This window comes from Brassica oleracea, chromosome C8 (genome assembly GCF_000695525.1).
Source record: "Brassica oleracea var. oleracea cultivar TO1000 chromosome C8, BOL, whole genome shotgun sequence".
Classification (NCBI taxonomy): Eukaryota; Viridiplantae; Streptophyta; class Magnoliopsida; order Brassicales; family Brassicaceae; genus Brassica; species Brassica oleracea.
Genome location: NC_027755.1, coordinates 10235359 through 10251512, shown reverse-complemented (window position 1 = coordinate 10251512; position 16154 = coordinate 10235359). Strand labels below are relative to the sequence as shown.

Sequence of the window (16154 nt, the reverse complement as noted above, 5' to 3'; positions counted from 1 at the left end):
ATGGAAGAGAAGGCGTTCTCAACAATTTTGTTGTGTCTAGCAGACGAGATTATCATCGAAGTATCGGATGAGAAAACGGCTGCTAGTTTGTCGCAGAAGTTGGAGAGTTTGTACATGACAAAATCTCTGACGAATAAGCTACTTCTGAAGTAACGCCTCTTCGCCTTGCGTATGCAAGAAGGTATTGAGCTTCACGACCATCTTGACAAGCTAAATTTGATATTACTGGAGCTGCGTAACATCGATGTTAAGGTGGAGGATGAAGACGCGGCATAAATCATGTTGGTATCTCTGCCGAACTCCTTCGAGAACTTCGTGCAATCGTTCATTGTTGGCAAAGATACAGTGAAACTGGAAGAAGTTAGGTCGGCGCTTCATAGTCGGGAATTGCGCCATAAGGCATCCAGCTTAGGGACAGACAATCAAGCATCGGGGTTGTTTGTCAGTGGTGTGAAGGGACATGGAAACATAAAGACTTCGAAAGATAGGAAGTCCTTTCCAAGAGGTCCTAAACCATCTGATATTTGCAACTATTGCAAAGAGAAGGGACATTGGAAGTCAGACTGTCCAAAGATGAATGAGCAACTGTTTGGGTCTGTTGCAGTAGCCGAGGATGAAACCAAGTCTGACGACCACATCGCTCTTATTGTGCACGAAAACACACTCTTCTGATGTGTGGGTTCTTGATACGTGAGCATCCTACCATATGACACCGAGGAGAGAGTGGTTTTCAGAGTACACAGAGATACTTGACAGCAAGATAAGATGGCAAACGACTTTGCCTGCAAGATTGTTGGGATCGGCTCAATCAAGCTCAAGACACATGATGATAGATTCTACACACTGAACAAGGTTAGGCATGTTCCATCAATAACAAAGAATTTGATATCCGTGAGTCTTTTGGACAGCAGAGGGTTCAAATTTTCGGGTGGCGATGGAGTTTTGAATGTCTACAAAGGTTCTGATGTGATTCAGAAGGGTTTCATGAAGGGTACTATGTATTTGCTGAAGGGTACAACGGTTACCGGTTCAGCAAATGTTGCATCGCCAAAGATCCCAGAGGAAGATATGACTAAGCTATGGCATATGAGGCTTGGACATATGGGTGAGCGTGGGGTGCAACATCTGTCAAACCAAGATCTGCTTCATTCTAATATTGGTTTGGAACTCTGCTCGGAAGAGTTCAAACAATTGTGTAAGGATACAACATCTGCCAAGCATCTTACAGACAGGGGAACACCACAGCGGGATGGTGTTGCAAAATTGATAAACCAGATAATACTAGAGAAAGCGATGTGCATGTTCTCGAGTGCTGGTTTGGAGAAGCGGTTTTAGGCTGAAGCAGTTAACACGGCTTGCTACTTGATAAATTTTGGTCCCCACACAGGCATCAAGTGCAGGATACCTTCTGAGGTGTGGTCAGGTAGATCTGCTGAATATTCACTTTTAAGAGTGTTTATGGGCTACGGTGATGGAATCAAGGGATACATGGTCTTGTCTCCGTCAGAAAACCGAGTGGTTCTAAGCAAGAATGTTGTTTTCGATGAAACATCTATGGTTAGAAGCTCAGGGTCCAGTTCAGAAACAGAAAAGGGTAGCACTGATAAACAGGTGGAGTTGCAAGATGATCAGGAAGTGATTGATGTGCAGGAACTCACAGAAAATCAAGAGGAGCGTGTAGAAGATGTTCAGTTGGAGTCTACGGAGACTCAACCGCTTGATGCTACAGAGCGTAGCATCGTGAAAAATTGACCAAGAAGGGTTGATGTCAGGCCACCAGAGAGATATCACTTTGACGATATGGTGGGTTATGCACTTCAAGTTGCAGAGGAAGTGGATGCGTCATCCACTTACATGAAAGTTGTTTCTAGTCCCGAATCTGAGAAATGGCATGTTGCAACGAGAGACGTGGAGTCTCATCAGAAGAATCATACATGGGATCTGGCCACATTACCATGGGGAGAAGGGATGTTACATACAAGTGGGTCTTCAAGATTAAGGATGTAGCATCATCGGCAGAAGAAGTTAAGTATAAAGCTTGGGTTACTGCAAGAGGGTTAAGTCAGAGAGAGGGAGTAGACTACAATGAGATGTTCTCACCTGTGGTCAGAGATACTTCCATCAGAGTGTTGCTAGAGCTGGTATCACGTCAGTACTTGGAGCTTGAGCAATTTGATGTGAAGACAGTGTTTCTTCATGGAGAGCTAGAGGAGATATACATGACTCAGCCAGATGGTTGTCGAGTTCCTGGAAAAGATGACTATGTGTGTACGTTTCAGGAGTCACTTTCTGGATTTAAGCAGTCTCCCAAACGATGGTACAAGAGATTCAATAGCTATATAATCAAGCTGGGCTACATCAGAAGTCCTTATGATTGGTGTGTCTATGTGAGCAAGTTGAAGGATGTGACGTTCATTTATTTGGTGCTCTATGTGGATGACATGTTGATAGCTGAAGAAAAGATGTGTGACATCGAGAACCTGGAGCTTATGAGTTCTAAAGTTGAGATGAAGGATTTGGGTGCAGCAATGAAGATTCTAGGGATGGAGATCTTCAGAGATAGGGAGAAGGAGTTGTTCTTGTCATAGAAGGCCTATATTAATGAGGTGTCGACAAGGTTCGTGATGTCTTCAAGTGAACCTATTTGTACTTTGTGCACTGCAAATGTTCATCTCACCATGTATATGGTTTAGCCCGTTGGGGCATCCAGCCCGAAGGGGCATCCAGCCCGTTGGGGCATCTCGCCCGTTGGGGCATCTGGTCCACAAGGACATCTGGTCCGCAAGGACATCTGGTCCGCAAGGACATCTGGTCCGCAAGGACATCTGGTCCGCAAGGACATCTGGTCCGCAAGGACATCTGGTCCGCAAGGACATCTGGCCCGTTGGGGCGTCTGGTCCGTTGGGACGTCTGGTCCGTTGGGACGTCTGGCCCGTTGGAGCATCTGGTCCTTTGGGACATCCGGCTGATGACGAATGTCTGGCTCTAGTTGAGCATCTGGCCATTAAAGGGTGTCTGGTTCGTCATAGCAACACATCTGGTCCGAAGGGACATCTGAGGCAAAGAGAGCGATGGTACATTTGGCGTTGAAGAACGCATCTGGTACATTTGGCGTTGATGGGTCATCGGGCACATGAAAGTGTATCTGGTACATTTGGCGCTGATGGCGCATCTGGTACATCTGGCGCAGAGACACACATCTGGTACATCTGGCACTTGAAGGTGCATCTGGTACATCTGTTATTGGGAGGATTTAAGTTAAGGTGGATTTGTTGATATGCCTTGAATCTGGATGTTACATCTAGGCGATGGATGTTACATCACGTACATCATACCGGCTCGGTTCCATCAAGAGCGTTGCATCAAGTTATTATGGATGTTACATTTGATCGTGGGTTTAGGCCCATGAGTCCATAAAGTCTAGGGTTTTAGATACGGGATGCTACTATATATATCTTGTATTCGAAGTAACTCTAAACTTGCACTTTGTAAGCTCAATATCGCCTCCAATAATAAGATCTCTCTTTGCCCGTGGATATAACCCTAGGGATGAACCACGTTAAATATTTGTGTTGTAGTTACATCGCTTTTATTCATCTGTTTCTGCATCTGTTCCTTTCTCACGTCCGTTACAACAGTTGCAATGGCAGGTCTCCAACGTTTCTAGCCATGAAATAGGATGAAAGACGGTACATTCTGGAAGACCTCTCCTTGATTTGCATTCTTTTCTCTTGGGGAAATGTGAAAACCGCGTTGTATAGCGGGTAGAGACCCCAAAATACCGAGAAGAAGAAGAGCAAGGCAGTCTGCAATGTAGAATGGTAGTTAGAACACTATTGTGATGGAAAGAAGAGTAGTAACAATTCAAGATGATCATTATCTTACTCTATCTTGAATGTGAGATTTTGGAGTATGCCACCAAGAAAAGCCACGCCGATAACTTGGAAAATATTTAGCTTGTTGAAAGATTTGAATCTCCTCTCTCTGACCCCTTTTTGGAGCAATACAGTGAACTGGTACCACCAAGTTGTACACCATTGTTCTGACTTTATATTTTTTGCTGCTCCATTTTAAGGACATGCAACGTCAGATTATCATTCATGAAGCAGAAGCAAACAAGAAGTACTTGAGAAAGTAAAAAATTACCAGCATATTTGGTGTACTCATAGCTATGTGAATCCGCATTGCAGAGTTCAGCTTTCAATTTAGTAGATATGTTCTTCTCATAAGCTGAAACCAGAGTTTCTTTTACAGTCTTCTGTTTTTGATCGGACGTCTCCTTTTAAGAATCAGGTGGTATTCCTGCAGTTTACCAAGTTTTGATAAATTAAAAATGATTTATTTCTCATTTTTCATCACCTAGAAGCTTAAAGAGAAAGGTTGTTTACCGTTTGCAAGGCCAGCTTGTTTAACTGTCAAGGAAGTGGAAAATCGAACAGAAGTAAAATATTACACAGCAGAAGAAGCAGGGCCATAGTAGATACATAGGGTATATGCGACTTGATGGCTGATGAATGGTGGTGATTACTGTTCTTCCTCCAGAAGCCAGCCGTTTGATTGTGGTCACTATGCGTTGAGCAGTGGTGGAATCAAGACCTGAAGTAGGTTCATCAAAAAGGAGCAAGCTAGGATTAATCAGCATTTCTTGACCAATGCTAACTCTTTTTTTCTCCCCTCCTGATATTCCTCTGAACAGTGGTCCTCCTCCTATCATGCTGTTTGAACACCGTCAATTCGAGTTCAGCGATAACTCGGACCACATGCTCGGCCTTCTCGTCTCTGGTTAAAGTGCTTGGTAGCCGTAGAAGTGCAGTAAAGAAGAGAGTCTCCCAAACAGTGATGTGAGGGTAGAGGACATCATCCTGAGCAACAAACCCTGCTCTACGCTTGATGCATCCGGAGAAATTAAGGCTGACCGTTGTAAATGACTTTACCCGAGAAAGTTTTGGAGAGGTGGCCCCCAAGAGCTGAGAGAAGAGTGGTTTTGCCACTGCCTGATGGACCTAACATAGGTAGAATTTTCTCATGGACATACCATCCCCGTTATCCCATTAAGAATTGTCTTTTAAGTTTACAATTTACTATTAAAAATGTAAATAAATACAACTTTTGAAAATATTTTTTTTCTAAAACATAGATCTTTTTAAAAAGGAGGGAATAGTAGTTAGAACTGACGAACTAGTCATATATACACTATTCATTAATCCATTGGTAGAAAACACCTCAAAATGGGCATGCTCATGTCTTTTATTTGTCATATCTAGTACAATTTCTATCAAACATGAAAGGGTTGCAGCATGCACATAAATTATTTTTGGGTTCACCTCCTAGGTTCACTAATCAGTAGGATTTTATTATTTCATATTCAATATCTTTTAAAAAAATATATCTTTTAAAAAAAAATATTGTCAAATTATATTATGTTTTTAAAATAAAAAGGTAAATAAAAATAGTAATAGTTACAAATTTTTTTTTTAATATTTTTAACGTCGTTAGCAAAATATTAAACCCCAAAACCCTAAACCCTTGGGTAAACCCTAATTTAGGCCTGGGTATTCGGGTCTTCGGGTCGGGTTCGGGTCGGTTCTTTTCGGGACCGGGTCTTTCGGGTCCTAAACATTTGGACCCAATAGGTACTTATAAATTTTCGGTTCGGGTTCGGGTCGGTTCTTCTCGGGTCCGGGTCGGTTCGGTTCTATAATTAAAATATCCATAAAATACCTGTAATATTTCAGGTCCATATCGGTTTACGGTCGGGTTCGGGTATTTAGAATCTGAAAATGATATGACATACTCAACTCCATCAAATTTAGTCAATATTTATCATATATATCTAAAATTTTACAAAATAACTTAAATGAAACTAAATTAAAATAAAACATTTTTAAACTCTAAATTTTACATTTTAAAGCTTCAGATTACTTAAAATGTTACAAAATAATAAAAAAAAATTTAACAAAAGATATTTCAACTAAATCATAAAATAATAAATATAAAATAGAACACATAAACTCATAGTTTTAGATATACATGTTTTTAAATCGGGTATAAATCGGTTCTTATCGGATCGGGTCTATTCGGGTCTGTTCTTTTCGAGTCCGGTTCTTTTCGGGTCGGTTCCTTTCGGTTCTGGTTCTTTCGGGTAAAATAAATTTAGACCCAAAAGGTACTTATAAATTTTCGGTTTGGTTTCGAGTCGGGTATTTTCAGGTCGGTTTCGGTTCGGGTTTTTGGGTTCAAGTTAAAATGCCTAGGCCTACCCTAAACCTTTGGGTAAACCCTACACCCTTGGGTAAACCCTAAACCGTTGGGTAAATCATAAACCCTTGGATAAATTATTGGGTTTAGGATTTATCCAAGAGTTTGTGATTTACCTCAAGGTTTAGGGTTTATGATTTAGGGTTTAGGATTTAAGGTTTATGATTTAGGGTTTATTGTTTTGCTGATGATGTTAAAAAAAAATTAAGAAAAAAAGAAATTTAACTACTATTATTTTTTGTTTATTTTTTACCTTTTTATTTTAAAAACATAATATAATTTGATAATATATATTTTTTTTAAAGATAACAGATATAAAATAACAAAATTCTATTGGTTGGGGAATTTAAAGGTACGAAATGTATAAGGTAAATGACAAATACAGTTATTTTTCCTATTGAATTTGGAAACCAAGTGAAATATACATATTAGCTTTAAAATTTGGGAGTCAAAGCGAATTTTTGATTCATAAAAAGGTCAGATTCTTGTTATAGCCTGAGAATCTTGTACCACTACTCCTATGTAACGACCAGAGATTTCTCAAAACATATCTGTTGTATCCGGGCGAATTGATCCAGTAGATGGTTCATTTTGATAGAGGAATTCTTAAGTGTCTGGTTAAATATTTGGATAGAAACATGTAGAACAATCAGGCTTCACCTCTAGTGAATTCTCCATCATCCAAATAAATACAAAGTATCTTCGCACGTTGTTCTTATTGTTATATCACCAAAATGGTTTACAATTTTAGACAAAACTAGTGTAACCCCCATGCTACGCATGGGTTAATTTACTGTTTGTAAAATTATTTTATCAAAAGTCATAATTTTCAATCAGAATAGATATTATTTAAAATATTATATGAACATCACATAATTTTAGAGGCACCTTCATTGAAATATATTTTATTTATTTTTGAAAGTTCAATAATATAAAATATAGTTAAAATATACTTTATTTGAGACTTTAATTTACTCGATAATTTCTTACTGAATAATAAATACTTAATTTAATTTAATGTAACTTTAAATATGATAAATCTAATAAATTTATTTTCTTTTTATTTTGCGGTTCAAAATAATTCAGTGACATTTTTTGTTAATTCACCTAACATATTTTTTAAGAAAGCACACATTTAAACAAAATTAACCCACAAATTTTTAAAAATTAAGAGCTAATATTATCAACTTAATTTTAAAGCTTTTTTTATTCAATCAATTTAAAATATTAAATATACTAGAAACATGTTTTTACTAATATTTAGATGAAACATAATTAAATAAATAATATAAAAACTGAAAGACTTGATAAACATCAATCTAAATATAAAAAAAATGTTCCCTCATACGTCCAGCAATAGTTTCGTTGGCGAAATCAATTGCATTGGTGAATATTGAAAAATAACTGATCCAGGAAAGGAAATATTTTTTCAAACACATTTTTTTTGAAACACACCAGCAAAGAAAAAATTAATCAACAAACCAAAGAAAAGTACTTAAGAGTGGAACACATGCTAACCTTTTTTTGTCTGGCCAAAACCGATGCTTGTATCTTTGAGTGTGAGTGTAGTTATGGGCTTTCCACGAGAATAACTTTGTCTATACTCCATCCCATCTTTCCAAACTGTTAACTCCATGATCTGTAAAATTGAATTTCTTCAAAATCAAAGTACCAGTATCAGCCTCTTCCCATAATTCCACTGCATCTATCTAAAATTTTGTTGATAATGTATTTTGAAGTATAATCCATGCAATAAATAAAAAAAGTTTTGAATTGCTCCAAAAAATATATATGAAGAATCGTAGAGAACAAAACTGATAATGGAGATGGTAGAAAAAGGGGGAAAGAAAGCAGAAAGTAAATCAGAGATTAAATTTTATATAAGAAAAAAAAAAAACGGTTTGAAATCATGACAATTCAACAACGTGAATGTGATATTTGAGAAAATTTAGGATGAAGCAGCTGAAAATTAGGGATGATGAATTTATTTAATCAAACTCTTTTTTAAAAAAATAAAACATTTTACATTTGTCAAAATTTGATTTGTTAATTGACTTGTGCTTTAGTATATAAAAGATTTTACAGGAAAGGAATCTTTTTCCAACGGCATATTACTTTTGCAGGTAGTAGAAAGAAGGAGCGAGTTTAGAGGTATAGCTAATTCTAGAGTTATCATTCTGAAAATATCTTTTGCAGAGGAAGAAGGATTTTCACAAGAGGAGGAAAGGAATATCAAAGTCTAAAGTTGAATATGAATATGAATAAAAAGAGTCACGCCGGTTCGGTTCATTGTCGAATAGGTTCGGGTTGGTTTGTTCATAAACCGGTTCGATTGATATTATAATTTAGGTCAACAAAAGCCCATAAAAACTAAAAAGATACCCAAGACTTAAAAATGGGAGGCCATTGATTCGAACTGCTGAGTAGTTGTAAAACTCTTTCGAGTAGTAATGAACTGTTTGGTCCAAAAACAAAAGAAAGTAGGCCATTGACATTGACTAATTTACGATGAGAAAGACGTGAAGCATTTTAACATACGCGCAGAGTTCGCACGTGTAAAACACGTAGAATAGATGTGTTTAGGAAAAGATTTGTTAACCGTGTTATTGGTTTATATATTTTGATTGATTTAGAACGTGTTATTGGTTTATATATTTTGATTGATTTAGAAATACATATAGTATTTATAAATCCAAATAAAATATGCAAATCCTGAGGTTTTCCCTCGGATTTGAGTCTTTGTATTTTTAACTAAAAAATCCAAACAAATCCATTCAAATCCATTATAAAATCAAATATATTAGTAAATCCGTACGATTGAATAACACTTGATTTGATACATAATTTATGAATCATTCAACCAATAACACATGATTTTAATACAGATTTGAAAATCATAGAACCAATAACACTAGATTTAATTCGGATTTTCAAATCCATTAAAATACAACAAACCAATAACCCCTGTACTACTAAACAAACCAATAACCCCTACTACTACTACTAAAGAAGAGATAATGAGTACACGTTAGTAAAAGCGACACGTCACTTCTCTCACCATCTTCTTCCTCCTCCTCCTCGTCTCCACTTCACTTTTTCTTCAAAATTTTGAATTGGTTTCATGCTCTGTAACTGAGGCTTCTCCAGCCAAATTCGGTTTCATGGCTATGGCGTTTCCTCTTTCATATACGCCCGTTTCGGTTAAACCAGTAACTTACTCTCGGAGATCGAAACTCGTGGTTTTCTCTTCTTCTTCTTCTTCTTCTTCTAATGGAAGAGATCCCTCACCCTCTGAGGAGAACTCAGTACCTAATGGAGTGAAAAGCATCGAGAAGCTTCAAGAGGAGAAGCGTCGTGCTGAGTTATCTGCTCGGATTGCTTCTGGAGCCTTCACTGTACGCAAATCCAGGTGAGTTTTCAAATCAACAAATTAGACATTAAAGTATTGATGATAATTCTTATGCTTGCAATCATTGTTTTAGACACAACCATGTGTTCTGTTAATATGACATGTGCTTTTGTTTTTTGTTTTTTTTTCCTTGCTCATTGTGAAAGCTTCCCATCAACAGTAAAGAATGGTTTATCTAAGCTTGGAGTTCCCAGCAATGTTCTTGATTTCATGTTTGATTGGACCGGAGCTAACGAAGATTACCCCAAGGTTCCGGAGGCTAAAGGGTCGATTCAGGCTGTCCGCAACGAAGCTTTCTTCATCCCTTTGTATGAGCTTTTCCTTACTTACGGTGGCATCTTCAGGTTGACCTTTGGTCCAAAGGTGTGTGTTTTGTGCTTTATATTGGTTGAGGGATAGTTCTGAATCCAATCACTTATGTGTTCTTGGTTTTGTCCGTAGTCGTTCTTGATCGTGTCGGATCCTTCTATTGCTAAGCATATATTGAAAGACAACGCTAAAGCTTACTCCAAGGTAAGAAACAAAACACACTAACAATTTAGCAACCAATGTTCTTGTTTCCTTATACGTCTCTACTTGTTAATCTTTAGGGGATTCTAGCTGAAATTCTAGATTTTGTGATGGGGAAAGGACTCATACCTGCTGATGGGGAGATATGGCGTAGGAGAAGGCGTGCCATCGTCCCTGCATTGCATATGAAGGTAACCCAATTTATGACCAAAAAGGACAGTTGGAGAATGTAGTAGCCATTTGTGTTTACGTTTTCTCTGTTTGTTTTAGTATGTAGCAGCTATGATCAGTTTGTTTGGAGAAGCTTCAGATAGGCTTTGTCAGAAGCTTGATTCCGCTGCATCTACAGGAGAAGAAGTAGAGATGGAATCACTCTTCTCTCGTTTGACGCTTGATATTATCGGCAAGGCGGTTTTTAATTACGACTTTGACTCCTTAACCAATGACACCGGTGTGATCGAGGTTCGAACCCTCCTCTGCTTTCAGTTTTGTTACCTTTTTGTGTGTGTTGTTGGATTAACGATAATGAAAGCTTTTTGTGTTATCTTATTGTTTAGGCAGTTTACACTGTTCTAAGAGAAGCTGAAGATCGAAGTGTTTCACCTATTCCTGTTTGGGACATACCAATCTGGAAAGATATTTCCCCACGTCAGAGGAAAGTTGCTACTTCTCTCAAGTTGATCAATGACACACTCAATGATTTGATCGCAACGTGCAAGGTATAAGTCCAAGAATTTGCTTCATTCTCTCTTGGATCCTCATCCTTTTTTCTTTACAGAGAATGGTAGAAGAAGAGGAGCTTCAGTTTCACGAGGAGTACATGAACGAAAGAGATCCAAGCATCCTTCACTTTCTCTTGGCTTCAGGAGACGATGTAACAATCTATCTGTGTCTTCTTCCAGTAGTTTTTTTATCAACTTCAATTGATTCTTGGACTTTGTTTCAGGTATCTAGCAAGCAGCTACGTGATGACTTGATGACAATGCTTATAGCTGGACATGAAACATCAGCTGCGGTTTTAACATGGACCTTTTATCTTCTTACAACGGTAAAGAGAGTCGACATATAACAACAAACAGTTAAATTTGCTCCCAAATAAAAAAAATGGTATAACTTTTGTTGGTAATTGCAGAATCCCAAAGTAGTGGCCAAACTTCAAGAAGAGGTAATGGATACATCTAATTCTTGCAAAATGATCTTACAAGAACATTGACATGTTAAAAAAAGACAGTTTGGTTCTGTGTGTAGGTTGATTCTGTTATTGGAGATAGATTCCCAACCTTAGAAGATGTGAAGAAGCTGAAATACACTACCCGAGTCATGAATGAGGTACAAAAAAAAAGAAGAAGCAATTTGAATATCTTGTACTTATTTGGTTTAACCATTTACTTTGATGGTTGGTGCAGTCATTGAGATTATATCCACAACCACCAGTACTGATTCGTCGTTCCCTAGAGAACGATAAGCTTGGACCGTATCCCATAAAAAGGTCAAACATTATGGTTTTCATTTTGTATACGCTTTTGGTAAATAGCATGTGTTTAAGAATGCAACTTCTGAAGATTTATTTGTGTTTGAAAAAAACTGACAGAGGAGAGGATATCTTCATTTCTGTTTGGAATCTACATCGAAGTCCCCTTCATTGGGATGACGCTGAAGAGTTCAATCCAGAGAGATGGCCTCTTGATGGACCAAACCCAAATGAGACAAACCAGAACTTCAGGTACAAAGATCCTGGATTTGCTTACCACTTGAGTTGATTTATATCGGTGAACTTTTCTTCTACAGTTACTTGCCGTTTGGTGGAGGCCCGCGGAAATGCATAGGCGACATGTTTGCTTCATTTGAGGTAGAGAAACAATTTACATCAATCAATACTTATTAGTTATTACATGTTAGCAGATGTTCTTATAGTAACTGGGATATGTTTGTAGAATGTGGTAGCAATCGCAATGCTTATTCGAAGATTTAACTTTCAGACTGCACCAGGAGCTCCTCCGGTATAGTCTTTAATCAAACTCTTCCTCTTTTGTCTCAATACAACGCACAAGATAAAGGCTTGTTGACTTTCGTTTTTGTGGATGGATAGGTAAAAATGACCACAGGAGCTACAATACACACTACAGAAGGACTGAAATTGACTGTAACAAAGAGAACACCACCTCTCTCTGTTCCTATCCTTCCAGTGGAAGCTCCTCGAGATGAAGTTTCCTCTGCTCTGTCTTGAGTCTTCTTCATCTTTGCAAAACTGAAGAAATAAACAAGCTCAAAGAAGACCAAGAAGAAGAACAACAACAAATGCTTCTGATTGTTTCTCTGCATTATATTATGCAGACAAGTAGAATGTAAAGAAAATTATTATTCTTTCAAAAAAGATATACAAGTTTCAAATATTTTCTAGGACATACACACGAAGCTCGGATTACATCAATGAATGAAGTGATGATCATATAGAGTTTATACTTCCATCATCAAAGTTGTCTATGATCTAGGAAAAGATCTCTGCTCGTGTTTGGTATGTGCAACATCGAGTACTATAAAACAAATCTTTCATCGGTCTGAAACCCTCGGGTTGTTAACGTTCCATGTCTATGGATTCTGGAGGTTAACATCATTCGTTATCTTTGTTTGCCAATGGCGCCTCTTTAGTTGCATCTTTCTCCAGCTTCTTCTTGTCAGCCTCGGCCTGTTTTTCATTCTCCTCTCGAGATTTGATGAACGTTTTCATGAAAAGAGTCAGAATCTTGGTCACTGCAGACAGTAACAATGGAGATGAGTAGAAATGCATTTATCAAATAATGGCTTTAACCAATCTAGAAGAATAGACTTTGTGCATATGTACCTTGTTCGAAAGGACACCGAGCTGGATCCTCACCGAAGTACTGGCACAAGGAATCTGCATTTCCTCCCTGTAAATTACAAATCAGTATTATGACTTCGAAGTCCCAAAGGGTGTGTGTAACTAAATAATAGTATAACTCACAGATTCTTTATATAAGGAAGCAAGCAACCTCACTTCTGCTTCAGCGATATCAAGAAACTCCTTCAATACCTGAAAAAATGAAGTCATCTCATTTAGAACAGCTACCAAGATTTTGTGGATCTTATCATCAGCCTGCGATGAATTAACAAATATGAGCAAAAAACTATGAACATCTATTCACATGTAGCTCACCTTCCGGAAACCCAGAGAAATTGCACCATCGTTTTCTGAAGCTACGAGTTCTTGCACAACCTTTTTAAGGCCTTTATCAGCCGCCTGCATTTCTTCAGCCAATGTTTTCAATTCAATCTGCAATTTCAGAACCTAGTAAGGAAAATGCAAGCACTAGCAGAAGGGCGTAGCAAAGCAAGCATGAATAAAAAGGGTACCTTCGAGGCAGCTTCCAAGTGAACAAGGTCATTAGCAAAATCCAGCAACTCTGGCATTTTTTCACCAACAAGCTAAACAGTAACAAAGAAAATTTACATAAGTTCATCTTAAAATAGCACCCAAGGAAACTAACTGGGTAAACAGTTTTATGCACCTCTAGTACAAAACTGCACTCTGGAATTATTGAGATAAGAGAAATATGTGCATCTACCTTGCATAAGTAATGCATCAAAGTCATTTTGTTATTTCTTGCACGAGTGTCGGATAATTTAAGAAGACTATCCAGTTTGAAACCCACAGCAGACCCTGCAACACAAAAGGCAATACATTACCGAAAGATGCTACAGAAAAAAATATCATAAAAACTGCAAATGAATAGGAATTATATATGTAACCTCTTGCAGTTCCCTGATTTAGAGCATTTCCCAGTGTTAAAATTGTTTGCATAATCTGACGCAACTTTGCAGACTCCTTCACCTGTAACATGATAATAATAACTTAATTACCAAGATGGAGGTATATTTCCATGACTTAGAAGATCTCACCCTCCACTATATACCTCTTTAGTAGCAGCGTTTATTGTAGTAAGGCAGCTTTTTAAGTCTTCCGCCTGAAAAGAGCAATAAATAAAATCAGCACAACATGTCTGAAGACAGAAAAGATCAATTGCAGAGAATATTTGTAGTTATACCTGAGAAGCAAAGGTAATCTTGAAGCCAAACACTCGTAACTTTGCTTCTATACGTGGAACCTTCATTAGTTCCAAGAAAAACTGATACATTTGCAAAATTAGGAGTCAGAACAAAGGTTATGAACATGTAACATCCAACGCTTCAAGAACTGGAACAAACCTGTTCACACTTTCCAAGCATTTCTTTGTCACCAGTATAATTCTGAAGACAATAAACAGCATGGGTTAGCTTTAGGTATTAACGAATAGCTGAAAGGAATATATGAACAGGATCTTTCTTTGGTACAATTCTGATCGAGCTTGCTGGTTAATAAAATCAGAGTAGATAAACCTTTCACAAGGAAAAGCAACTAGGGCTTCGAAGCTAAACAGAACATACTCAAGAGAAGTATGACAAAAAAAAATTAAAATTACCCTCAACAATTCCATTTCTTCCTTCGTCGGACAAAACTTGATGAGATTTTCAACCTGGTCGATGTCCAGAACTGACGAATCTAAGGCTAGAACTGCGCTCTAAGATAAGAAATAGATATGAAATTCTCGGTTAGTATACACGTAAACATGATATAAAAGAGATTCAACTAGGTAAAATGTTACAAAAAGACATGTTAACTCTAAACATCCACCTTACATTATTGTTCCAATGCTAAAATAATGAGCGGAGGATATACTGACAGCAAAAACTTACAAGCATATCTGGTAGAGGAATCTTTATTTTCGTAAGCATTATTTCACAGTTATTTGCTCTTCGCAGGTCAACCTGATACAATACAAAAGAAAAAAAGTTAGTTAGCACTTAGCACTAAAAGAATAAGTACACTAAGAGGCAAGAATCATAGTCGTTATATTAGTTATAGTAATACCCATTTAATGGAATAAATGGAACTTGCAAAGCATATCAAGTGTCAAAGCCTTATAGTAACCAAAGAATGGAGTTAACTATCTATTTCATGCAGTCTAAAGCTGTCGGCAATACCAACTTAACAAATCCTACTCATGGCAATATTTTGGAAATTTTACAGAACTGCATTTACATATAACAAATGTTAGATATGTAAAGAGGTGAAACAGAGCTGCCTTACCAGTTGAACTTTTTCAGGTTTGCTGATACTCGAACGGCGACCTGTGCTTTTCTTAGCAGTCGTATCTGAAGCTGCAGAAAAAAGACTCTCGAGCTCTGATATATCTATTTCAGGGGCACTGTCATGAAGATCCGCAAAATTTATTTATTAAGCAACAATAACAACTAATGGGAGATAAGCTAACTGCAGACAGAAATGGAACGACCGATCACTTTTATTTTACTATTCTCAATTAATTATTCCGACACTGTGAAAGTCAAGCTAAACAATCTAAAAGAAAGAAAGTGCAAGAGGTACCCACCGTGGTTGATTTTCCTGTTTCTGAGTATCAGCCCATAAACTACCTATTGCTGCCCGAGTAACTTTAGACCAATGCAAAGGCTTTAGCACGGTTCTCTTAGGTGCAGCAGTAGGCACACTTACACCTCGGCCTCTTCCAAGTCCCGAGGAAGCTCTGCCCCTTCCTGCAGCAGGAGGTGGCGGAGGTGCATTTAAACCTTTTGCTCCCAGTGGTGGTGGGCCACTACTTGTCCCACGACCCAAAGCTGGCGGAGGAGGGGGAGCAGGGGTCTTGGATAGAGCTGGCCTAGGGGAAGCAAGGGTCTTGGATAGTAGTGGTGGTGGAGGCGGAGGGGGAGCACCCAACTTTGCAGATGAAGGAGGACGTGGTGGTGGTGGAGGCGGAGGGGGCGCACCCAACTTTGCAGATGAAGGAGGAAGTGGTGGTGGAGGAGGCGGAAGGGGAGCACCCAACTTTGCAGATGAAGGAGGACGTGGTGGTGGAGGAGGCGGAGGGGGAGCATCCAACTTTGCAGATGAAGGAGGAAGTGG

At 38.1% G+C, this 16154-nt stretch overlaps 2 protein-coding genes and 1 pseudogene across 2 annotated transcripts; 1 reads left to right on the top strand and 2 right to left on the bottom strand.

Annotated features, from left to right (window-relative positions):
- Positions 1 to 5258, bottom strand: part of LOC106308620 — a 6085-nt pseudogene extending 827 nt beyond the window's left edge.
- Positions 5259 to 9280: 4022 nt separating this feature from the next.
- On the top strand, positions 9281 to 12632 carry LOC106311963 (protein LUTEIN DEFICIENT 5, chloroplastic). Its single transcript, XM_013749322.1, has 15 exons — positions 9281 to 9667; positions 9814 to 10030; positions 10109 to 10180; positions 10258 to 10368; positions 10448 to 10639; positions 10735 to 10896; positions 10956 to 11051; positions 11124 to 11225; positions 11310 to 11342; positions 11426 to 11506; positions 11584 to 11666; positions 11769 to 11900; positions 11966 to 12026; positions 12112 to 12177; positions 12267 to 12632. The coding sequence occupies exons 1-15, from the start codon at positions 9420 to 9422 to the stop codon at positions 12402 to 12404; spliced, it is 1794 nt and encodes a 597-aa protein (XP_013604776.1). The 5' UTR covers positions 9281 to 9419; the 3' UTR covers positions 12405 to 12632.
- Positions 12517 to 16151, bottom strand: LOC106308619 (formin-like protein 14; the record flags this gene model as incomplete). Its single annotated transcript, XM_013745761.1, has 14 exons — positions 12517 to 12928; positions 13020 to 13086; positions 13161 to 13229; positions 13353 to 13469; positions 13550 to 13621; positions 13762 to 13856; positions 13946 to 14027; positions 14110 to 14160; positions 14242 to 14322; positions 14402 to 14443; positions 14656 to 14754; positions 14930 to 15001; positions 15324 to 15441; positions 15625 to 16151. Coding segments are annotated over 14 exons (1632 nt in total), but the record flags the coding sequence as incomplete, so codon positions are not given.
- Between the last annotated feature and the right edge of the window lie 3 nt (positions 16152 to 16154).

What these genes read in the sequence shown, in the direction of transcription:
- LOC106311963 (XM_013749322.1), top strand. Translation starts at nt 9,420, where the DNA reads ATGGCTATGGCGTTTCCTCTTTCATATACGCCCGTTTCGGTTAAACCA. An exon ending in ATGACACCGGTGTGATCGAG is followed by an intron (nt 10,640 to 10,734) that starts GTTCGAACCCTC and finishes CTTATTGTTTAG; the next exon opens with GCAGTTTACACTGTTCTAAG. An exon ending in ACATGTTTGCTTCATTTGAG is followed by an intron (nt 12,027 to 12,111) that starts GTAGAGAAACAA and finishes ATATGTTTGTAG; the next exon opens with AATGTGGTAGCAATCGCAAT.